Source organism: Equus przewalskii, chromosome X (genome assembly GCF_037783145.1).
Source record: "Equus przewalskii isolate Varuska chromosome X, EquPr2, whole genome shotgun sequence".
Classification (NCBI taxonomy): domain Eukaryota; kingdom Metazoa; phylum Chordata; class Mammalia; order Perissodactyla; family Equidae; genus Equus; species Equus przewalskii.
The window spans coordinates 65,267,364-65,294,050 of NC_091863.1; the positions used below are offsets into that span (position 1 = coordinate 65,267,364).

The window sequence follows — 26,687 nt, forward strand, 5'->3', positions numbered from 1 at the left end:
TGACCTTTTACTTGTTACACATGCAGTTTCAATCACAATCTTCTGCTACAGGAAGGTCATACAAAAAAATATTAGGCAGAAATAATAGAAAACTTCTTTCTACTGACAAACAGAAGTGAAACAGAAACTCATATTATCATAGCTAAGCTTAAAAACATTGAATGTAGATAATGAGACTTGTTAAGGAATTCCCTGGAAAAATTGACTCATCGTCTTTGGAAAGAATCAAATAAGTGTTTTTCCTAAGCTTAGCAGGCAGCAGTCTCACTGCAAAATAAAGGAATTGCTGGTAAGCCTCTATGTACAAGAGCAAACATGCTGAAAACAAAACAAAACACATCACAACAAAATCTCACACAATAAGGTCAACGCTTCAACATGTATACAACACTTCTATTCTCCAGAAACAAAAATTAAAAGCCAAAGGCACTAGAGATTCTGATTATGATGGGCACACAGTAAGGGGCTTAGAACAGGTAACAAGTAGAGAGCTGCAATTTTCCACCTTAGTGGAAAATGGTGGGAATCTAGAAAGTCCTGGATTTTAATCTTCGCTCTATCTCTTCCTAGTGTGGGTAAGTGACTTAATCTTTGAGGCTTAGTTTCCTTATCTGAAAATGGGAATAACACTACCTACTTCATAGGATTGCTAAAAGGATTAAAAGAGAAAACTGAGATAAAAGAAATCATGCTCATAGAGGGACCCAATAAGTGTCAGTCTTCCTCTGACACCTACCCCCCACACATCCCTCTCTATGCTAAACAGGAAGAAAGTACAAAGTGCTATTGGGGAAGATAAATTTAGAAGAAGAATCACACATACCTGAAGGAATAACCTGCTACTTTAGACAGAGCAACAGTAGCTGGGCATGCTTAGAATTTGCCCCAGCTTCTTTGTGAAGGGCACCTCATCCTGCTTACTTTTTTCTTCTTTTAGAAATTTTCATTTTTCAAAACAGAAGATGTAGCTTTTATTTTTACTATTTATATTTGAATCATGGGCCCCATGGAACACAGATGTCACTTGGATGATAGCTGGCATGTGAAAAAGTCTAATTTCCTGCCTTGCCAGTATCATCATGTCACCATTCAGAAGGATTTATACATAGCTCCATTAGAAGCTCTTCTTAGGATCCCTGTGATGGTTGCTCAGGTTCACATTTGGTACTGCCAGCTACTCTAAGTAACTTTCTGCACTGACTAAATTAAATACCAGAGCCCAATACCCTGAAGCAAAGTTCTGGGGCTGAAGAGCAAACTGCTGCAGCTTCCTTCTGCAATATGGCACCTGCTTGGCTGCCCATTTCCACCACTTTTACTGCTAACTTCCTACAGTTCTTAAACACTGGCTATATTCCTCCATTATTCATTAGGTAATTGGTAAAATTAGGAAGAAGCTAGGGGCTGGCCCCGTGGCCGAGTGGTTAAGTTCGCGCGCTCTGCTGCAGGCGGCCCAGTGTTTCGTTGGTTCGAATCCTGGGCGCGGACATGGCACTGCTCATTAGACCACGCTGAGGCAGCGTCCCACATGCCACAACTAGAAGAACCCACAAGGAAGAATACACAACTATGTACCGGGGGGGCTTTGGGGAGAAAAAGGAAAAAATAAAATCTTTAAAAAAAAAAAAATTAGGAAGAAGCTAGTTAAAAAATCAAAATAAGAAGCCCACATCAAAATGCGATTTCAAAGAAGTCTCTTATTTGTACAACAAAATGAGCCTATAGATGTCCTGGAACGTTCAGATCAAATAAAATAGCAGCTACTAGGACAGAAAGGAGAAGGGATCAGATAATTAAAGACAAAGTAGGTAAGCATAGTAGCAAATCAGGTAGTTCAGCACTAAGGAAAACTTACATAATTTTTTATTTCATATCTCTTACAATCTTAATCCAACATCATAAAATGTTGTTACATTTTTCAATATTAAGTATATTTTTGGCATCATATAAAGACATAAAGTTATGCATATCCATATTTAATATTCAATTTTAAGACATACCTAATGAAAATAACTTTTTACATAACCTTAAATGAGGAGAGAAATCAGTGGTAAACCTTCCACTAGATAGGATCATTTGTCAGCCAGTCAATTAACCTCATTGGGTGTCTACTGGGTATCTGGTACATAAGTACATAGCAGTATTGTTTGTAAGTTTACATGTGTTGCCACTAAAACTCAGGTATGGCCAAGGACTCTGTAACATAAATTTGAACCCAGCACACTTTTGCCTTTTAAATTCTTTTATTTAATCTTATTGCATTGTACTGGTTCTTTTTGATTCTTACAGTCTCTTTTAAAAAATATTTTTATCTCACTGAACTAAGGTATAACACAGATCTAAAAATGAGAACTGTTCCTGTAAAATATAATTAAACTCCACAAGTTGTATCAGAAGGTATGGCTTTTAAGTCAGTGTTCTTACCTGAGAATAGGAAAGCTTCTGCAAAGAGTATAAAACAAATACAATAATAAAAATTAGACATTTGATTTGTAGCATGAGAGACAAGACAATTTAATAAACTATCTATATAGCAGGAAATTATCCTACCACTCCACTCCTATCCTAAAACCCCAGGTGAAAGTAAAAAATCCATAATTACTTTGACAAGGGTATTTAAAATACTCATAACTTTGAATGACAGAATTAAGTTAGTTAATATCATGAAATTGCCCAAATCTAGACCTATTTTGCTTCCATTAAAAATATGCCATTTAAAAATAACTTATGGGCTCATTCATAAAGGCTGATGTTCTGAAAATAGATTAGAGCAAAACAAAACGAAAAACAAGTCCATAAGCATTTTCCAAAGAATAAGACTTAATTTAGGGCAAAACCATGCTTACCAGCGAGGATGTCCCTAACCTACTTATGTGTGAAGGAATGAAGGACAGAGCTATTTTGAAGAGTAGAATGATAGATTCAAAATCCAAATCCATTTGACTGGTACATTTTTGATTGAAAATATTGCCTTTAAATGGGCTTCAAATCATGTTTGGAAACATCAGAACCTGGTAGGTAATGTGGATTGGAAAAAAGATTTAGTTTTGAGTCTTGACACTTCGAAAATTATGGCAAAAGAATATGAATATTGAAAAACCCAAATTACAAAGTGTATTTGAATCACTTAGAAACATTATCTTAAAAAAATAATTAAAATAGTTTTTAATAACCAAATTAAGTTGTGATAATTTAGAAAGTTTGAGCAATATATAAAATTTAAAAATGATATGCATAAAATAAAAAGGCAGCATCTTTCTCAATTCTGGCCCTTCCTAATCTGTCTATAAAATGATGCCTCCACCAATACAGGGAGAAAACCTTTTAGCGGGGCAGAGTTACCCTAGCAAATGTTTAGAATTACCATGAGCGTTTATGGATGATTGCAATTAAGTCACCCCAAAACAGAAGAGACTATTCCTAGGTAATTTTATAATATAGCACATGAATTTTGAAATGTGATTTCATATATGATACCATAAACCACAACTAGAAAAATCTTCACCAAGTGCAGATTTAAAAACAGCTTCCAAAAAAGTGTACATAATATTTACTGTATTCGGTAGGTAAAATTGAAAAAAATTCAACTCAAATCTGTTGTCATTTTATATCCATGTGCATTTTATGCAGTTGTCACTGTTAACTTCAAACTAAGTACTAAAAATGTTAAAAGTCATTAATACCACGTTTGGCTACATTTACCTGTTATTGCTGTAATTATTTTGTTGATATTACATGCTGTCCTCAGAAGCATCAGCCATCCCAATCTCTACTCACATATGCATCTAGTTCTAAAGTATATAGTCCTACAGACTCTTAAAATCATCTGCTATTGATAAGTGTAAAGACTGATTCTATTTCGTCCAGTAAATTGTTAACGTGATTGATGTTAATTAAACTTATGTGGCAATCGTGGTACTAATTTCACAATAGATAAATATGTATCAAATCATTATGTTGCACATCTTGGACTAATGCAATATTATATGTTAATTATATCTGAATGAAACTCAAAAAAATAAAATAAATTAATGTCATTAAGGCAGTAATTATATCCATTTTTACTTTGTCCTACGTTAAATAAACTTTTACAGAATTTTTTTTAAAAAAGACAATTCCTGTTTCCAATGTAGCTTAGTAGGCTCTGTTGTGCTTGACTAACTATAGGATAAATAATTTTTATCATATTCCAAAAATCTGCTTAGCTTTTAGCTAGAACTCACTAGAGGGCAGGGATTGGAAGAATTAATTTTTCTTTGTACAATACTTAGCATAGATTTAAGAGCATTTTTTTTTTAGGAAGATTAACCCTGAGCTAATTTCTGCTGCCAATCTTCCTCTTTTTACGGAGGAAGAGTGGCCCTGAGCTAACTTACACTGCCCATCTTCCTCTTTTTGCTGAGGAAGAGTGGCCCTGAGCTAACATCCATGCCCATCTTCCTCTAATTTGTATGTAGGTCGCCTGCCACAGCATGGCTTGCCAAGCAGTGCATAGTTCTGCAGCCGGGTCCGAACTGGTGAACCCTGGGCTGCTGAAGCGGAACGTGTGAACTTAACTGCTAGTGCCATGGGGCCGGCACCTTAAGAACATAATTTTGAGGCATGTGGCTCATAGAATTGCAGGAAAAATAGATCTCTAGCAATTCCCCAGTCCAGGCTGGACAGTTTCAAAATTATACAAGATAAATAAGTATCAGTATTCATCTACGGTTAACCAGTGTACAAAAGGAGGATCTATGCAAGCTACCAGAGGATTTTAATTTGTGATAACTTTTGCAATCCCACATACTTAAATTGTAAGTAAAAGGATAAAGGAATTGACAATTATTTTTCATGCAAACATTCTCTTGCTCAGGAAAATAGCTTAAAGAATTAGAAGAAATTTATATCCTTAACATGTTTAACCACAAGGTACTCAAATGGAGACTTGTCCCATAGCAAGATATAAATCTCAAGTGTGGATGTGTTATTGGTTAAGGCAGATAAATATAGAAGTTGAGAACTACTCTACAATCAATTTGATTTTGAAAGACTGAGATTTTGTGCAATCCAATGCAGGTGCTATGCATCTCTACAGCCTTCTGCGATAAAGTTCTATGTGTTTTGACAAATTTATAGTGTCATATATCCACCATTACAGTCACATATAGAATAGTTTCCACCACCCTAAAGGATCCTTTGTGCTTCATCTATTCAACAACCTCTCTCCGCCGAAGCCCTGGAAACCAGTGACCTGTTTATCATCTCTATAGTTTTGCCTTTACCAGAATGTCATATAAGTGGAATCATACAGTGTGAAGTCCTTTCAAAATGGCTTCTTCTCTTAGCAATATGTATTTAAGATTCATCGATGTCTTTGAGTGGCTCGATAGCTCATTCCTTATTATTTCTGAATTATAGTAAGTTCTATTCAGTGTACCACAGTTTGTTTATCCATTTGCCAATTGAAGGACATCTTGGTTGCTTCCAGTTTTTGGTGATTACGAATAAAGCTGCTATGAACACTTGCATGCAGGATTTGGGTGGACAGAAGTTTTCAAATCAATTTGGTAAATGCCTGGGAAGTGTGATTGCTGGATCATATGGTAAGATTATGTCTAGTTTTGTAAGAAACCGCCAGACTGTCTTTTAAGGTGGTTGTAGCATTTTACATTCCCTCCACCAATAAACGAGAGCTCCTGTTGCTCCTCATCAGCAATTGTAGTTCTCAGGGTTTTGGATTTAGCCGTTCTATGGATGTATAGCCTTTTAACCTAAAACACATACAATCAATAATCACATGGAGGGGCCAGCCCCGTGGCCAAGTGGTTAAGTTTGCACACTACACTTTGGCGGCCCCGGGTTTGCAGGTTCCTATCATGGGCGCGGACCTATGCACTAGTCATCAAGCCATGGTGTGATGGCATCTCACGTAGAGGAACCAGAATGACCTGCAACTAGGATATACAACTATGTACTGGGGCTTTGGGAGAGAAAAAAAAAAAGAGGAGGATTGATGACAGATGTTAGCTCAGGGCCAATCTCCTCACTAAAAAAAAAAGAAAAAAAGTCACATGGAATTCTCATGCTAATAACACTGGTACTTTGCAAAATCACCTTGCATGAAAGTTTCAGGTTTTTTTCAGAATAACCTTAAAAACTATAATTTTATATTTGAGCTTAAACATGTGTTTATCCTAAACATTTATGCTTAGAAAATATTTTTAAAAATCTGGAACTATTTGTTCCAATATGACTTTGGGAAAAAAATCACAGTAACTAACTGGTTTCATTGATCACCTTAAAATGTTATACTCTGGTCAAACTTTCCGGTAACTTTGACTTTGAAGCATTAAGCAATCCTACTCTAAATAAGCAAATTGAGAAACACTGATACATTAAAATAAGAGTTAAATAGAATATCCTTTATACTGTATCTAAGTAACACTAACAAAAAGTGGGGGGAATTGGAATGAAGGTGGTCAAATGATACAAACTTCCAGATATAAGATAAATAAGTACTAGGGATGTAATATAGAACTTGATGACTCTACTTAACACTGCTGTATAGTATATTTGAAAGTTGTTAAGAGAGTACATCTTAAGAGTTTTCATCACAAGAAAAAAAGTATTTTTTCTTTTCTTTGTATCTATATGAGATGATGGATGTTAACTAAACTTAATGTGGTAATCCTTTCACAATATATGTAAATCAAGTCATTATGCTGTACATCTTAAACTGGTACAGCACTGTATGTCAATTATATCTCAGTAAAACTGGGAGAAAAAAGCTAAATTATTTTTGCTGACATTGAGACTGACAATTCCAAAACAAAATGGACAAACAAAAAACAAAACAAAAAATCCAGAACAATATATTGCAAAATTATCATTTGGGAGCATATGACCACCAGAAGATGAAATTCCATGTCCCTACTCTATATTTTAGCAAATGACAAAGAGGAATCAGTGCCCAGAAGAGATTTCAAGTTATAAGTACACTAAAATCAGTGTAATGATTCAGTGCTGATCTTAGTTTCTACTAATTTGAATAAATTGCAATGGACTGGACACCAAGTACTTTAATACAGAGATTTGAGTTGTCTAATAGCTCAATAGCAAACCACAAGGTATAGGCTTGGTAACCAGCCTAAGTAACATGCTGCTGGAATATACAGCCAGATAACCAATGCCCTTCAACAGCTATATACAATGTTTGTCAACTAAGCCCTTTAAACTAAATTTAAACTTCACTACAATTAAAAACAAACCAACATACATGTCAGTAGGCAGTTGAAAATGTTTATCATGAAAATATGATATATTAAACTCTCACAGAAGTTTTATGTCTTATATTTATACCCACTCAATAGACAATGATGTGTTTTACCAGGTATGCACTTAATACTAAGTCAGAAAAAAAAAAAAGATGGCACATTAATTTGGGACAGGGGAAAGAGAGAGAGGAAAAGACATTGTGCTACTTTAAAATATCTTTAAATAAACCTGATTGGTAATCTCATTTATGAAAATTGATAATTCTTAATTTTTGGTTAACCCTTTAAAAAGGAGCCGATCTTAATTAACTGACAAGTAACTGTTCTAATCATTTAATTTCTGACAAAAACAATGGATTAAACTAGTTAGTTTCTTACATCATAAAAAGTATCTGAATTATAAAAATACTTTTAAAACATACATTCTCATGTTGCTAAAACATATATATCTCCTGTGATTCCTATTACGTACAGTTCCTATTGCTTTCCTAATAACATAGCTGTGTCATGTCTATGTATTTCAGCTTTGGTATGATTCAACAGATTAGAAACAACTAGAAGAGTCTTTGAAAAATCATCAAATTGATTTTTGTCCAATAACTGACTGATCAATGAAGTCAAAACAGCCAATCGAAGGTCCTCAAGTAGAGAATATTGTAATACAATACAGTACCAATTCATTTCAACATGCTTCCAGGTAGAGGCTCAGAACTTTAGTAAGTATTATATAGGTGATAGATGAGAGGCTTGCTTGGAAGACAGGATAAACAAACAGAAATTGAAGACTAAATAGAACTAAAGGCTGAAATGTGTAGCACAAACAGTAAGTGTTATGGAATTTCAGATGGAAAGAGAGCAATGTAGGTTGTCACTGGGGAGGACTGTGAGTCGAACCTTGAGGCCTGAGTAAGATTTGACTAGAGAAAGCTAAGAAAGGAAGTGAAAACAGTGAAAGTGAAGGTGAGGAAACCAGAGAGCACGATGTATATGCTCAAGTGACAAAAGGAGGCAATGACTTTCATTGAAAAATACATTTAAATAGGCAAGGTAAAACCAGGTAATAATGAGCTCTAATGCCAGAATAAGTTCTTGTTAGATTACACAGGCAATGAGGAACCACAGTGGCTGCATCAATAGAAGAGGGACGTGAAAGAAACTATATAATTGTTAAACAGGAATGTAGAAACCAGTGAGCACTTATATTTCAAATATCTCAGGAGAAAGGAATATAATTATGAATTCCAATTATCAAAGCAAGATATAAGTATTAAATAATGGGCAAATAATTAATATATAAGTAATACACTATATTTTTAAAACAGATTTTAAAAATCTAGAGTTCATAACAGTTAACTCTAAAGGAATTCTACAGTCGTGTTGTCGAAATTGCAAAGACAAAGCCTTTTGAGAATGAAACGGCCAAGTATCAACATGCACACTGCAGTAAATCTTCTTTCACTGCAATAAGGCCTATTTAATACTGCAACCTGTCCCCCCGACTCCTATGCCCTTGTGATTCTCCTTACTCTGCTTTCTTTTTTCTCCATAGTACTTAAAACCTTATGATATATAATTTATTTGCTTATTTTATTTGTTTACCCTATATATCCCATGATTACAAAGGGAGCTCCACAAAAGCAGAGATCTTTGTCTGTGTGGTTCCTGATATATTACAAATGCCTAGATCAATGCCTGGAACATAGTAGGAGCCTCAAATAAATATTTGTTGAAGGAATAATTGAATAAATGGATGAAGATTGGGATTTTATTAAAATGAACTACAATCTATTGCACTATTGCTTATAGAAGCACGATATGAATGGAGTTATTAAAGCAAGTGAAAAGGAGAAAGCAGGAGGTATCATGCAAATATTTATACTTTTAACTACATTTATTTCCAAGTTTCTTGAGTAAGTATTTTGATTTGAGTAGAAGTGAAAAGATGAGGAGTGTGAAGTAGAGAGAATAAGAGAATTATCTATTACTTCACAGCCCAAAAAATTATGAGTTTTTTTCCCTTATGCAAAGTACATACTGTCATTTACTTTCTCAATATAGAAAGGTAATTCAATAGGCAGAGAATGAAGCATACACTTGTTCCACTCGGTTTTTTTGTTATTAAAAAAAATCCATATTTGCACAGATATTATATGAAAATTTGAATGTAATAATACACATTGTACTGATTTTACATAAATATGAACAGAAAAAAGCAAATTCAGTTGAAAATTTTTGTCTATAGCAAATATTCTAAAAAGAAAAAAAAGCTACAAAACAACAAGAATTTTGAGATTTTAAGTCAAACTCTATCACTCACCTATCTATCCTTTTTAGAAAAGCTTAATTCCCATCCAGAAATTTAGATGACAGGTCATTCAGCTTTTAAAAATAGAAATACTCACAACTAGTCCAACTTATTTTCCTTAAAGTTCTAAATATTCTAGGTGTGATAAATTTCAACCTCCCACAGACTAGATCAGTATCTTCTTTTTTTGACCTAGTTTTCACATTTTAAATGTGTGTGTACATACTAGTTAACAACTTTTAAAAAGTCCACCTAAACAGCGATGAGCAGACAAGAAGAAATGCTTCTCGAAAGTAACATTAAGTGAATTAAAAATATCTTTCAATCATATATATATATACATTTTTTGAAGAAGATGATTAGCCCTGAACTAACATCTGCCGCCAAGTGTCCTCTTTTTGCTGAGGAAGATTGGCCCTGAGCTAACATCTGTGTCCATATTCATCTATTTTATATGTGGGACACTGCCTCAGCATGGCTTGACAAGCGCTGCATAGGCCCACACCCAGGATCTGAACCGGCAAACCCTGGGCTGCCGAAGTGGAATGTGCGAACTTAACCACTGCACCACCAGCCTGGCCCTCTTCAACCCTATTTTTATTTTGTAATGGTTAAAGAGTATTTCATAGTTAGTTGTTGTAAATGTACGATCACTTCCTCAGAGACTCAGTTTGATGACTATAGTGGTGGAATGATTTATGCTATTGTTCTATTTCTTTCCTATTTTGGAAATATGGATTGAGAGACCGACAGGCTTTATATTTTTACAAAAGTAGTAGGGAATGCTATTAATCTATTTTGATAATCTATTTTCTCTTCTCTTGGTGCCTACTTGATTTGAAGCATCAACTATAATCCTTTTTAATAAACTGGACTCTACTCCAAAACTCATGATTAGTAAGCCTAAAAAATACATTCAACAACAATATATATCATTATTGAGCACTTTCAGATTTATTTCATTCAAAACAACCCTGGTGGTACATATTATTATTTGGACTTTTACAAACTTGGGAATTGATGTTCAGAAAGGTTAAGTAATTTGTTTAAGGTTACAAAGACAGCAAGTGGCGGGGCACGGTTTTAAACCTAAAAAGCACACAGTATCAACTACAGACCATATGCACACATGAATTCATGAATCCTATGCTTGTGATCTCTGTAAATTTCATATTCGAATGACCTCTGCCTAGGTGACTGACTTTTAAACAATTTCAGACTCTCTCTAGTCAGTAATGTAGGTCCAGCATATGACAGTTGGTTCAAATATAATTCATACAAAAAATATTTACTAAGCAATAGAATTTGGCCAAGTTAGATATGGTTCATATTCTCATGGAGTTTAAAATCTGGTGGTGACAAAAAACAAGTAAACAGATAAATATGCCACTTTAAACTAATGCTACATGCTATGAAGAAAATTAAATAGGGTAGTAGTATAAAGAGTGGCTTAGGGTAGAGAGGGGTTTTTTGGATAAGGTGGTAAAGACAACCTCTCCTAAAAGAGGTGACATTTGAGATATGACCTGAATAATGAGACACACATACTTATCTATCTACAAATATTTATATCTCTAGACATAGGTATTTTAAAAAGTTAATAGAGCTTTAATTTTACATGTTCAAGATATGAGACCATTACACCAAAATTAATAACAAAGTAGACCAAACAAAAGGCCATTAAGTACTACTCTCTTGCTACTATTGTGCATTCACGAGCATTTTACAACTTTACTTTAGTCTTTGGATTTATGGTCTTAGAAGGTTTCATTCCTACATATCAAATTAAACTACCGATTTAAAAATTTATTTCATATGAAACTAAGAATGAACACATAAATTAAAATTTTTAAAGGCATTTAAAGGTTCATTTCCCAACAATCTTTCTATCATTATTTTTTACAATTATTTTTGTTTTATTGTGGTAAGAACGCTTAACATGAGATCTAATTGTAGCTTTATAATAGATTTCAAAAGGTGAAAGTGTGAGAAATTCAGATTTCTTCTTAAGATTGTTTTGGCTATTTGGAGTCCTTTGTGGTTCCAATGAATTTTAGAATGTTTCTTTCTATTTCTGTAAAACAATGCTGTTGACATTTTGATAGGGAGTGCATTGAATCCGTAGATTGCTTTGGGTAGTATGGACATTTTAACATTAAGTTTTCCAATCCATGAACGTGAGATTTTTTTTTTTTCATTTGTTTATGTCTTCTTTAATTTCTTTCGTTAAGGTTTTGTAGTTTTCAGTGTATATCTTTTACCTCTTTAGTTAAGTTTATTCATAAGTATTTTACTCTTTTCGATGCTATTGCAAATAGCATTATTTTCCTAATTTCCTCTTTAGATAGTTCATTTTTGGTGTATAGAAACACAGCAGTTTTGTATCTTACAACCTGAATTCATGTATTAGTTCTAACAGGTTTTTTTGTGTGTCAAATTTTTATGGTTTTCTCTATATAAGATTATGCCATCTGCAAAGAGAGATCATTTTACTTTTTGCTTTCCAATTTGGGTGCCTTTTATTTCTCTTTCTTGCCTAATTGCTCTGGCTAGGAATTCCAGTACTATGTCAAGGAGAATTGGTGAGTTAGCATCCTTGCCTTGTTCCTGATCTTAGAAAAAAAGCTTTCACTTTTTCACCACTGAGTATGATGTTAGTTGTTGGCTTTAAATATACGGCCTTTATCATATTGAGGCACTATAGGCATACCTTGAAGATATTGCTAGTTCAGTTGTAGACCATTGCAATAAATAAAATAGCACAATAAAGTGAGTCACACAAATTTTTGGTTTCTTGGTGCATATAAAAGTTATGTTTGCACTCTGCTGTAGTCTATATATTAAGTTTGCAATAGCATTACATCTAAAGTGTACATACCTTAATTAAAAAATACTTTATTGCTAAAAAATGCTAACCATCATCTGAGCCTTCAGCAGGTTGTAATCTTTTTGCTAATGAAGGGTCTTGCCTTGGTGTTAATGGCTGCTGACTGATCAAGGTTGTGATTCCTGAAGGTTGGGAGAGCTGTGGCAATTTTTTAAAATAAGGTAACAATGAAGGTTGCATCAATTAATTCTTCCTTTCATGAAAGATTTTTCTGTAGCATGTGATGTAGTTTGATAGCATTTTACCCACAGTAGAACTTTTTTCAAAATTGAAACCAATTCTCTAAAACCATGCCACTGCTTTATCAACTAAGTTTATGTAATATTCTAAATCCTTTGTTGTCATTTCAACAATCTTCACAGCATCTTCACCAGGAGAGGATTTCATCTCATGAAACCCCTTTCTTTGCTCGTCAATAAGAAGCAACTCCTCACCCAATAAAATTTTATCATGAGATCACAGCAATTCAGTCACATCTTCAGGCTCCACTTCTAATTCTAGTTCTCTTGCTATTTCCACCACATCTACAAATACTTCCTCCACTGAAGTCTTGAACTCCTCAAAGTCATCCATGAGGGTCGGAATCAACTTCTCCCAAACTCCTGTTAATGTTGATATTTTGTTTTCTTCCTATAAATCAAGAATGTTCTTAATGGTATCTAGAAGGGTGAATCCTTTCCAGAGGTTTTCAATTTACTTTGCCCAGATTCATCAGAAAAATCACTATCTATGGCAGCTATAACCTTATTAAATGTATTTCTTAAATAATAAGAGTTGAAAGTCGAAATTACTCCCTGATCCATGGGCTGCAGAATGGATGTTGTGTTAGCAGGCATGAAAACGACATTAATCTCATTGCATGTCTCCATCAGAGCTCTTGGGTTGCCAGGTGTATTGTCAATGAGAAGTAATATTTCGAAAGGGAACCTTTTTTCTGAGCAGTAGGTCTCAACAGTGGGTTTAAAATATTCAGTAAACTATGCTGTAAACAGATGTGCTGTCATCCATGCTTTGTTTTTCTACTTATAGAGCACAGGCAGAGTAGAGTTAGCATATTTCTTAAGGACCCTAGGATTTTTCGAATGGTAAATGAGGATTGGCTTCAACTTAAAGTCACCAGCTGCATTAATCCCTATCCAAGAGAGTCAGTTTGTCCTTTGAAGCTTTCAAGCCAGGCATTGACTTCTCTCTAGTTATAAAATTCCTAGATGAGCTCTTCTTCCAATATAAGGCTGTTTTGTCTACATTAAAAATCTGTTGTGTAGCGTAGCCACCTTCATTGGAAATCTTAGTTAGATCTTCTGGATAACTTTCTGCAGCTTCTACATCAGCACTTGCTGCTTCCCCTTGCACTTTTATGTTATGGAGATGGTTTCTTTCCTTAAACCTCATGAGCCAACCTCTGCTAGCTTTAAACTTTTCTTCTGCAGCTTCCTCACCTCTCTCAGCCTTCACAGAATTGAAGAGAGTTAAGGCCTTGGTCTGCGTTAGGCTTTGGCCTAAGGGAATGTCGTGGCAGGTTTGATCGTATATTGAGACCACTAAGATTTTCTCTATATCAGCAATAAGGCTGTTTTGCTTTCTTGTCATTCATGTGTTCACTGGAGTAGCATGTTTAATTTCCTCCAAGAACTTTTCCTTTGCATTCACAACTTGGCTAACTGTATTGGCACAAGAGGTCTAGTTGTTGGAATATCTCAGCTTTTAACATGCCTTCCTCACTAAGCTTAATCATTTCTAGCTTTTGATTTAAAGTGAGAGATATGCAATTCTTCCTTTCACTTGAACACTTAGAGGACATTGTAGGGTTATTACTTGGCCTAATTTTAATATTGTTGTGTCCCACAAAATAGGGAAGCCTAAGAGAGAGAGAGAGAGACAGGGGCATGGCTGGTTGGTGGAGTAGTCAGAACACACACAACATTTATCAATTAAGTTCAGCGTCTTATATGGGGGTGGTTCATGGCTCCCCAAAACAGTTACAATAGTAACATCAGAGATCACTGATCATAGATCATGACAAATATAATAATAAGAAAAAAGTTCGAAATATTGTGAGAATCCCAAAATGTGACACAGAGACAAGAAGTGAACAAATGTTGTTGAACAAATGGCACTGATAGACTTGCTCGATGCAGGGTTGTCACAATCTTCAATTCTCAAAAAGTGCAGTATTTGCTAAGTGCAATAAAGCAGAGTACAACAAAACGAGATGTGCCTGTATCTTTTTACTCCTAGTTTGCTGAGGGTTTTTGTCATAAAAGAGTCTTGAATTTTATAAAATGCTTTTTTTTGCATCTATTGAGATGATCATGTGACTTTTATCCCTCATTATTTTAATGTGCTGTATTACATTAATTGATTTTCACATGTTAAAACATCCTTGCATACCTGGGATAAATCTAACTTGGTCATGACGCATGAGCCTCTTAATACGCTGTTGAATTCAGTTTGCTAGTATTTGTTTGAGGATTTTTGCTTCTATTTTCAGCAAGGATATTGGCCTGTGGTTTTCTTTTCTTATAGTGTCTTTATTTGCTTTTGGTATCAAGGTATTTCTGGCCTCTAAAATTGAGTTTAGGAGTGTTCTTGCTTTTGTTTTCTGCTCCCAGAGGTCTAGTGTATGCTGCGTCCCATCAGCACTATGAGACAGGTGAGATAGAAACCAGTTCCTGAAACAGTGCCTAGAAAAGTTGAGATATTGGATGTTTAATATATCTCCTTCCCTCCTCAGGGAGAAGCTGGAAACTGGGAGTATTCTCCAAATCATACAGTATTGTGCCAGGGGTGGGGATTATGATGAGCAGATGTCCCCAGTTTTCTTATCAGTTTCAATGTGGCTAGTTTCACACTTGTTCTGGGTGCAGGAGCCTCTCAACTTGTTTCTTGATTTCTCACAAAGGAAATTAATCTGTGTATTGCTGTTGAATCGGTGTGTCTAGGAGTGGAAGGAGAGTCCAGGGCTTCTTATTCCACCATCTTGCTGACATCACTCCCATTATTTTTTAACAAGACTAAAACTAGATTTTCAAAAGTTTAGTTTAATGATTAGTTTATATGACTATCTTATTGCTCTTTTTATTGAAGAGAACACATTGTATTTTGGCGGTTTTAAATTGTTTTACATATTTAAAACATTGTGGTGCTCTTAGGGTTTCACTGGGTTTCTTAGATATTCTGAAATTATGAAAATCTGTTATTAGCAGAACTGAAAATATATTGCAAATAATCCAAGTGAGTGGATCACTAAGAACCACTTTGAATTTTTTAATTTGTCCTTTCTCCTGAAAGCTACAAGATGAGAAAATATCTTAAGAAAATCTCAGGGTATGGATATAAGTAACAGAAAATAACAGAGAATTTAATTGAAACTGTAAATAAATCAAGTAGTTTTCATAGACCTATAGTCCTTTTTGAAAAAAAAATCATTTAAAAAGTTTGGAAAGATTAATTTTCCTAATACGGCTCAATTACTGCTAGACAATGGACTCTGATCAATATATTCCAACCAGTAGAACCAGCACAGTGTTTAACAACCTTGCCTCATCATAAAAAACACCTGGCCATTTGTTAAGAATACTAGTTCCAGGTCTTCTCCTAGAGATTCTGATTCAGTAGAGCTTGGATAGGAGCCAGACATTTATTTTTAACAGGCCACTCCCATGCCCAAAACACACACTCCAATGATTCTTATGATCAGGCAAGGTTGGGAAACAGGGTAATGAGTAGAGGGATCTTCAAGTTACTGACTGCTTTTTCCAGGCTTCCCTGCATTCTAGGGCCTGAAGAGAATAGAGTTGCCATTTTAGTAAACATTTCAATGACTTGCTTACAAAGTTATATTTACATATATTTTAAAAATTGACTAAAACAGACAGCCACTTTCACCATTCCACTTTCTTTTTAGTCCAACCCTGTTCTCAGGCATGTCAAGACACCAAAGAAATAAAAATAAAAAGATGTCTCTACTCAAAGAAAAAGTTGAGGGGAGTGATGTCAGAATACCGGCAGAGTTAGTTGTTCTCTTTGTCTCTGCCTCTAAGTTACAGTCAAATGGACATCCATTCACCAAGAGAGGATTTCCTGCACAGCACAACAGGATGCCTGAGAGATCCATGCAGCCATACATCTGAAGATGGGTGGACTGGACACTTGGGAAGAAGCGGAACTAGGGGAGTGGCCCCTTACTTCTCTTGGGTGACAGCGATCCAGGATACGGATCCTCATCCAGTACGTCTTTCATTTTTCATACAAGTTGTGTAATTTTCAGTGTACAATAATAAAAATAAAATAATAATAACATAATAAAAATAATAATGGCCACAAAGTACAAGAGTAGTGATGCTGGCAATTCGGATAAAAGAAGCTGTAAAGTGCTTCAAGTGAAAAGGTAAAAGTTCTCAACTTAATAAGGAAAGAAATAAATTGTATGCTGAGGTTGCTAAGATCAATGGTAACTTTTTCTACAGTATATTGTTATAATTGTTCTATTTTATTATTCGTTATTTTTGTTAATCTCTTACTGTGCTTAATTTATAAAGTAAACCTTATCATAGGTATACATGTACTATAGGAAAAAACACAGTATATATAGGGTTCAGTACTTTCCATGGATTCAGGCATCCCCTGGGGGTCTTGGAACATAACCCCCACGGATAAGGAGGGACTACTCTATAGGTATTTTATCCTTATGTTAATAACTTGTCCAGGATCACAAAGCCAGTACGTGACAGAACCAGAATTCCAACTCAGAAATACATCAGATGGGAATTTTTTCTTCTTTACCAAACAGATTAATGAATTCAACTGTGTTACAATATTTGGAGACCTGAGACTACAGAGTTTATGTACAGTTTAAGGAAGCCACTGGGCGTCTTGTCACATTTCTCCCAGGGATAAGGAGTTATTGTGGTTATCCATTTCTCGTCTTATGAGTTTCTTTTTGTTTTTTGTTTTTTTTTGGAGGAAGATTAGCCCTCAGCTAACTACTGCCAGTCCTCCTCTTTTTGCTGAGGAAGCCTGGCTCTGAGCTAACATCCGTGCCCATCTTCCTCTAGTTTATACGTGGGACGCCTACCACAGCATGGCTGCCAAGCAGTGCCATGTCCGCACCCAGGATCCGAACCAGCGAACCCCGGGCCGCCGAGAAGCGGAACGTGCGAACTTAACCGCTGCGCCACCGGGCCGGCCCCTGAGTTTCTTTAGTTTTCGTGTCTCTGAAAATTTTTTCAATTTGTCTAAAATGTTTAATTTATTCTAATAGAGTTTTCATAATGGTATCTAATATCTTTTTAAAATCTGTAGAAACTATAGTGATGACACCTCTCTCACTTCTGATATTGGTTTATTGAGGACATGTTGGAATATAACATTGCATAAATTTAAGGTATATATTATTATATTTCACTTTCTGTAAAGACTGCATCATGCTCACCACCAACAGTCTGTTTTTTAATCCATCACCTTATTTGTGTGCCCCTTTGTCCCTTTCACCCTCTCCCAACTCCTCCTCCTCTGGTAACAATTAATCTGTTCTCTTTATCTATGTGTTTATCTTCCAAATATGAGTGAAATCATAGGATATTTGTCTTTCTCTGTCTGACTTGGTTCACTTAGCATAATACCTCAAGGTCCATACATGTTGTCACAAATGGCATGATTTTGTCTTTCTTTAGGGCTAAGCAGTATTCCAGTGTGTGTGTGTGTGTGTGTGTATACCACATCTTCTTTATCCATTCATCTATTTATGGGCACTTGGGATGCTTCCATGTCTTGGCTATTGTGAATAATGCTGCAATGAACATAGAGATGCATAAATCTCTTTTCATGTTCTCTGTATGAGTACCCAGTAGTGGGATAGCTGGGTCATGTGGTATTCTTATTTTTAATTTTTTGAGGAATCTCCATACTGTTTTCCATAGTGGCTGCACCAGTTTGCATTCCCACTAGGAGCGTATGAGGGTTCCCTTTTCTCCGCATCCTCTCTATCACTTGTTAATTCTTGTCTTGTTAATTATAGCCATTCTGACAGGTGTGAGGTGATATCTCATTGTAGTTTTGATTTGCATTTCCCTAATAATTGGTGATGCTGAACATCATTTCACGTGCCTATTGGCTATCCGTGTATCTTCTTTGGAAATATTTCTGTTTGTATCCTCTGCTCATTTTTTGGTCGGGTAGTTCATTTTTCTGTTGAGTTGTATGAGTTCTTTATATATCTTGGAAATTAACCCCTTGTTGGGTATGTGATTTGCAAACATTTTCTCCCAGTTGGTGTGTTGTCTTTTGGTTTTGTTGATGGTTTACTTTGCTTTGCAGAAGCTTTTTAATCTGATGTAGTCCCATGTGGTTACATTTTATTTTGTTTCCCTTGCCTGAGTAGATATGGTATTTGAAAAGATGCTGCTAAAACTGGTGTCAAAGAGTGTACTGCTTATATTTTCTTCTAAGAGTTTTATGGTTTCAGGTCTTACATTCAAGTCTTTAAGCCATTTTGAATTAATTTTTGTGTATGGTGTGAGATAATGGTCTACTTTCATTATTTTGCATGTGGCTGTCCAGTTTTCCCAGCACCACTTATTGAAGACTTTCCTTTCTCCAGTGAATGTTCTTGGCTCCTTTCCCAAAGATTAGCTGTCCATAGATGTGTGGTTTTATTTCTAGGCTCTCAACTCTCTTCCACTGATCTCGTGTCCGTTTTTGTGCCAGTACCATGCTGTTTTGATTACTATAGCTTTGTAGTATAATTTGAATTCAGGGAGCGTGATACCTCCAACTTTGTTCATTTTTCTAAGGATTCTTTTGGTTATTTGGGGTCTTCTGTTGTTCCCTGTAAATTATAGGATTCTTTGTTCTGTTTCTGTGAAGAATGTCATTGGGATTCCGATTGGGATTGCATTGAATCTGTAGATTGTTTTAGGTAATATGGACATGTTAACTATGTTTATTCTTCCAATCCATGAGTAGAGAATGTCTTTCCACTTCTTTATGTCTTCTTTGATTTGTTTCAATAACGTCTTATAGTTTTCAGTGGACAGGTCTTTCACCTCCTTGGTTAAATATATTCTGAGATATTTTATTCTTTTTGTTGCAGTTGTAAATAGGATTGTACTCTTGATTTCACTTTCTGCTAGTTCGATATCACTGTATAGAAATGCAACTGATTTTTGTATTCTATTTTGTACACTGCAACTTTACAGTATTTGTTGATTATTTCTAGTAGTTTTTTGGTGGATTCTGTAGGGTCTTCTATATATAGAATCATGTCATCCACAAATAGTGAGAGTTTCACTTCTTCCTTTCCCATGTGGATCACTTATTTCTCTTTCTTGCCTAATTGCTCTGGCTAAAACTTCCACTACCATGTTGAATAAGAGTGGTGAGAGTGGGCATCCTTGTCTTGTTCCTGTTCTCAGAGGAATAGCTTTCAGCTTCTCTCTGTTGAGCATGATGCAGGATGTCTCCACAGCATGGCTGATGAGTGGAGCAGGTCCATGCCTGGGATCCAAACCCACGAAGATCCAGGCCACCGAAGCAGAGCATGCTGACCTTTTAACCTCTCAGGCATGGGGCCAGCCCCTGGAGGAATGTCCCCTTTATCATTACACAATGTTGATCTTTGTTTCTTGTTATATTTTTTTGTCTTGAAGTCTGTTTTGTCTAAGTATGACTACGCTCACTTTCTTTTGGTTGGCATTTACTTGGAGTATCATCTTCCATCATCCCTTCACTCTGAGCCTACGCTTGTCTTTAGAACTGAGATGTGTCTCCTGGCAGCACGTTGTTAGGTCTTTTTCTTAATCCATTGTACCATTCTGTGTCTTTTCATTGGTGAATTCAATCCATTTACATTTAGAGTGAATATTGCTATATGACAGCCTAACACTGCCATTTCATCTTTTGTTTTCTGGTTGTTCTGTATTTCCATTGTTTCCTTTACCTTGTATTTCTGCCTACAATTTCAGTTTGGTGGTTTTCTGTGATGGTTTTCTCCTTATTTATGATTTGTGATTCTGCTCTGAGTTTTTGTTTTGTGGTTACTTTGAGATTTGTATAAAAGATCTTATAGATGATAGTCCTTTTTCTGCTGATAACATCTTATCTCCATTAGCCTATGCCAGTTTCATCCCATTACTCTTTCCCTTCTATGCTTTTGTTGTCACAAATTATTCTTTTTTGTGTTGTGAGTTTATGACCAAATTGAAGTGGTTATACTTATTTTCGATGCTTTTTTTCCCTTTAGCCTTTATGTTATAATTGTTTAATAATCTATTCTGACATAAAGTTGAAGTTTTCTGATTCTGTCTATTTATCACCTTGCTCAAAGCTTTGTTAACCTTTGCCTTTTTGTTTCAGGTAGGAGGGCTCCCTTCATCATTTCTTGTAAGGCAGGTCTAGTGGTGATGAACTCCCTCAGCTTTTGTTGGTCTGGGAAAACTTTTATTTCTCTGTCATATCTGAAGGATAATTGCTGGATAGAGTATTCTTGGCTGACAGCTTTTGTATTTCAGTATTTTGAGTGTATCATCCCACTCTCTCCTAGCCTGTAGAGTTCCTTCTGAGAAATCTGCTGAAAGCCTGATGAGGGTTTCTTTGTAGGTTTTCTTCTTCTCTCTGGCTTCCCTTAATGTTTTTTCTTTGTCACTGACTTTTGATAGTTTTAATATACGCCTTGGAGAAGGATTTTTTGCATTGAGGTAATTAGGAGTTCTGTTGGCTTCATGCACTTGCATGTCCAGTTCTTTCCTCAGGTTTAGGAAGTTCTTGGCTATTATTTCTTTGAATAAGCTCTCTGCTCCATTCTCCCTCTGAGATATCTATAATCCTTATGTTACTTTTCTTGAGTCAGATATTTATCGAAGAAGTTCTTCATTTTTTAAAAAATCTTAGCTTTCTCTCCTCTTCCACCTGAAGCATCTCTAGGTTTCTGTCTTTGAGCTCACTGATTCTCTCTTCCATAAGGTCTGCTCTATGTTTTGTGTTGTTTACATTATTTTTTATCTCATTAATTGTGTTCTTCATCTCCAGAGTTTCTGTTTGGTGCTTTTATAGAGCTTCAATCTCTTTGGTGAAGTATTCCTTCTTTTCATTAATTTTATTTCTGAGTTCATTCAACTGTCTATCATCTGAGTTGTCTTGTAACTCACTGAGTTTCTTTATGCCAGCTATTTTGAATTCTCTGTCAGTTAGATTGTAATCTTCTGTGAATTCAGATTTGCTTTCTGAAGAGTTGTCATTTTCCTTCTGTTCTGTCATGTTATTGTAGTTCTTCACGGTACTTGATGAGTTGATCCATTGCTGGCACACTGCAGTATTAAACACCTTTCTTATTTAGGTAAGACTTTTGTTAGTTTTTTTCTGCTTCTGATTGTATTTGAGAGTCTGACCTTTCCACCCTCCACTGCCTCTGTTAGAGGTGTCACCTGTGCCCTCCTTGTGCTGCTTGTGCCTCTGAGGTTGCTGGTGCCTTTCTGCTTACAATGTCACTGCAGTCGCAGGTGTCAACACTGGAGTCACCAGGCTGTGAGGACTTCTGCTGATTCCAGAAGTCACAGAGTCTTGTGTTCCTCAGTGGCTCTCTGCAGGCTCTCCATGGGCTCAGATGCTGTTGTTTCATGCACCACATGCGCTGCTGCTCCTGGGTTGTCTGGAGGTGCTGGCAACAATCCTGCCAGGGGTGCTGGCAACACTCCTGCCAGGGGTGCTGGGTTCATGAGTGCTGCTGTCACTGCTGGGGGCCTCGGGATCCAGGAAATTGTATGCAGACCCTGCTGCTGGTAGATCCAGTGTTGGAGCTGCCACCACTGGGGACTGGATCATGTGTTTTGCTATAGTTCCCAAAGCTTTAGGTCACAGGTTCCACCTGCCAGGACTTGGCAGGGGCTAAGCTGGGTGTGTTGTTGCTGCTCGCTCATGCAGCCTCTGGTCACTGGCACTAGCCAGTGTATTTTGAAAAATTAAATATGCATTTTGAACACTGTCCTCACTCTTGGAAAGTCCTGGTCACTGCCAGGGGAGGGGGAAGGAGCTGGGTCACTGGCTCCACTCTGTGTCCTGAATCCTCAGGACATGTCTGTCACTTGCTATTGCTGGGAAGGGGAGCAGGGGCTAAGCTGCAAGTGCCAAGTCTGCCCTGAAGCCTCTATTTGCAGGTGCCTGCACCAGTGAGAGAATCTGCATTTTGTATCACCACTGCCAAAGATGGGGAGGGGGCTTTTCCTCTAGCTCCACTGCCTCCCAGATGTCTATTCCACCCTAATTCAGATGTGTAGATGCATGGATCTGTTAGGCATTCTGTCGTGTTGTGTAGGGAGTCCTTTGTTGATCAATGGATGTCCAATTGATTGTAACTTAGAGGGGAGAGACAAAAGGAACAACTCACTCACCATGATGCTGTTTTGATTAGATCTTGTTGGTTGACTGTGTTATTCAAATCTTCTTTGTCTTTATTTATTTTCTGTCTAGTAGTTTTTCTCAGTTTCTGAGAAAAGGGTGTTGAAGTCCTCATCTTATTTGTAGATTTGTCTATTTCTCCTTTCTGTTCTATAAGATTTTGCTTCAGGTATTTTGAAGCTCTGCTGCTTAGTGTATGCACTTTTAGTATTATTATGACTTCCTGGTGGATTACTTTCTTTGTCTATAGTAATTTTATTTTTTCTAAAGTTTATTTTATCTGATATTAACATAGTCAGTCACTCCTGGTTTTTATGATTAGTTTTCATGGTATGTTTTTTCCTATCTTTTAACTTTAATCTACCTATGCTACTGAATTTGAAGTGAGTTTCTTAACAGTTGTAGCAGAAATCCAGAAAAAAAACATGATTTTTAAACCATTAGTTACTCATCACTTCTAAGTACTGAAATGCAGTAATAATAATGGTAATGTAAATTATTTAATGTTGATTGAGATGTTTATATCAATCATGATTCAATTATATGATCAAATTAAATGGGCTAATTAAAAATAGAAAAATTAGGATATTTTATTAACTACCTTAGAATGCTTTTTAAAACTTCAAAAACCTGTTCAAAGATTATACAGCATGCTGATCACTGCATTTTATTCAAGGTTACATATGTAGTATATATAAATATGATTTCAAAATATGTCTTTTGAGATAATGCAGTCTTATTGAAGTTCAGTTTTGCCAATTTTACAAATATCGTGACAATTTTCTCAATGGCATTTCTACTAACAACACAGGGGAAAACCCATTTGCTTCTTTAAATGAAAGATTACTTACTGCTCTTTTTCTAGAACACCCTGTAATCCAAGGCACAGTAAGGTTTCCTGAAATCTGTGGAAACAAAAAATGGAATCTCAGTAAGGTATGCATTGACACTACTTGGAATGCTGATCAACACCAAAGAATTCACACAAGAGGTCAAGATAGGTCTGCATTCAGAGCGTATCCCCCATATAAATAATGCTGTTTCCTTACTGAACACAACAGATTTTAAAAGCCTTCCTTTGTGGAGAAATTTTAGAAGTGGTGAAAGTTCTCCTGGATATTCAAGAAAATTTCTAAGATATTGTTAGAGCCTGGAAGTATGGTTTGGAAATCTACGGACAATAAAATTATCATAATAAAAATGCAGTACTCTGTGGAATAAGTGAGTTACAATAATTTAATTATTAACTATAGTCATCACGCTGTATATTAATTCTCTAGATTTATTCATCTTACATAACTGCAAGTCCCTTTTTAAGTAGAAACTCCTAAGGTTAAAAGCCAGCAACACCTTATTACATCAACATTGCCACTCAAGGAGATAGGTGCTACTCCAGTCATATTCTGAGGAGTGTTTACAGAGACCAAGGTTGTCCTGTGAACTCTGGCTCAGGTTAGCCTTGACTTAGTCATACTTTTTCCTGAGACACACAAGGATTGGGGAGTACTCCAAGCTCTCCACTTTCCTTCTTCCCAAACACATATCTCCTGAGAGACTAACAATTCAAATTAGTCTTGTTAAGTGGTGGTGGTGGGAATGTGGTATTCAATCAAACATTTATTGTTTTTGATAAATCATATACAGTGATGGCCTATGAATTAGCATTATGCCTACTGATAAGGAGTGATGATCAAACAGTCAAGGTAAGCAGCAAAGTATTACCCTCAATTATTCAAATTCAGATAAGTTATTACTGTCCCTGACCATTAGATCTGCCTTTTTACTTTGAGTTTAAACTATACCAATATGCTAGGGATAGGCCCAAAATGATATAAACTCCAAATAATAGATTTAAGGAAAAAATTTAAAAATATTTTCACTCAAGCTAAAATCTCAATTACAGTAAAATGGAAAATAACTAGAATGCTTGAGGGTAATGAGAAGGTTTGAATGTTTGATTTATTTAAATGGTGAAGTGAGAATGATAAAATTTCTATGGAAAAATTCTTCAAAATGTATACTTTCTTATTCTTCCACCAATACTTTGTGTATGATATAATGTTTGCAGGGTAAATTGATTGCCGGCCTCAATGAAGGAGATAAATCTGCTAAAATAATCACATAATATATTCTTGAAAAAATAGAGATATCCAACTATTTTGGATTATCTATGCACATATTCCCATCTATTAGTGAGGATAATTTAAAATTGGCTATATAAGTTGCTAGAGAAAATATGTTAAACGAAATGAATTTCAAAAAATCCATAAACCAGTGACTACTGAAAAGTTCCATATGAAATAATAAAATGATACATATAATAAATATGGTAATTGAATTTCTTTAAACATGGACATTACACATTTTGAGAATATAGAATGCAGTCTCTGCTTAAGTCAATTGTATGTAAGCAAGAAAATGGAAAAGTCCTATAAGCACATTAATATATAAATATTACAAATTCCATGCAATTTGGGAAGAGTTTGTTTCACTTTTTTGTTTGATAATTCTGTGGCACCAGTGAGATGATATTCAAATGCTATATTCAACTACCCTCTACTGTTTACTTCATATCTATTTTTCAGTTGGTTATGTTTCTGGTAAAACTCAGAAGCAGGCATAGTAGCTAAATTTCTAGGTTTTTTTGAATGATAGTACTGTATAAATACGTTTCCCACAAATTTGGGAAGTTTTGTTAGGTCCAATAGTGATGACAAGGTTTCTCTCTCACCAGAAACTATAAAATACAGTATTTCAAATGAGCAGAGTAATCTACTTCTTGTTTAAATGATATTTAAATTCCAAACACATTCTTTAACACCCTGGTTTGGAATATTGAAAAATGAATCCACAAGGAGACAAGACTGATTTAACAAATATATTATAACTTACACATCCACATGAGTATTGTATGTTTCAAACTAGAAAGCTTAGGAAGTCATTACAATGATGTCATCATTGTTGAAAGCACTTTGGGAATTTTTTTGAAGTTGTCAGTTCATGACTCACTCAGATTCTGTCACATTACTTCATATTGTCTTTGGTTTAAGTGAAAAGATAACAGCTCAGATTGAACATCCATATTATTCACTAAATGTGACTCAGAATAAATTCTGACTATTTTCCACAGTCAAACTTTCCCTCAATTGATGAAGATTTGTCACCACTGAAAGCATTTAAAATAACCCCACAGGCCCTTAAAGCAATTTTAAGAAAACTTCAAAAACTTTTTGACAAATTGAACATTATTGAAATAAGTATAGGTAACTTTCCAAGGTAACTAATTTGAATTCTGATCAAATATTTATCAGGCATCTTTTCTGTACTAGGAACTGTTTTAGGTGCTACAGGAAATAAAAAGATGGGTAAAACATAATTTCCTGGAGGGCAAGAACTATGATCTGAGAGGGAGTGATAAGACAGGTACATGAATGACTTTAATACAAAGAAAACTACGATAAGTGTCATAAGGGAGGTACAATAAATGATGTGAAATAAGAGTTCAAGATACGGCAAAATTACATCAACTTCAGGATTTATATCTCAGCTGAACCTTAAACTATGAGCAGAATTTTGATAGACAAATAAAAAAGTGAGCATTTCAGGGAAAAGGAATGGTATGAATGCAATGGAATAAAAGGAGAGGGGTGTTTGGCATAGGTCAGTTGCACTAGAACTAGAAAAGGAGTTGGGGTCACTTTGTGGAGGCCATGAATGCCAAAGTATATTTATATCTAATTCTGTGGAAAATGAGGAGCCACTGAAGGTTTTAAAGCAGATGAGTTGTATGGTCAGAAGTTTATTTTTTGTACATTAAGATGATTAATTAGACTAAACCTTAATAGAG

The 26,687-nt window shown here is 35.5% G+C and overlaps 1 protein-coding gene across 3 annotated transcripts in view; it reads right to left on the minus strand.

Moving 5' to 3' along the window:
* Positions 1–26,687, minus strand: part of HDX (highly divergent homeobox) — a 193,334-nt gene that overhangs the window by 47,067 nt on the left and 119,580 nt on the right. For all 3 annotated transcript variants that reach the window (XM_070603404.1, XM_070603405.1, XM_070603406.1), the window contains one exon: positions 23,692–23,745. In XM_070603404.1, the coding sequence (XP_070459505.1) occupies positions 23,692–23,745 (54 nt within the window). The remainder of the gene's footprint in view (positions 1–23,691; positions 23,746–26,687) is intronic.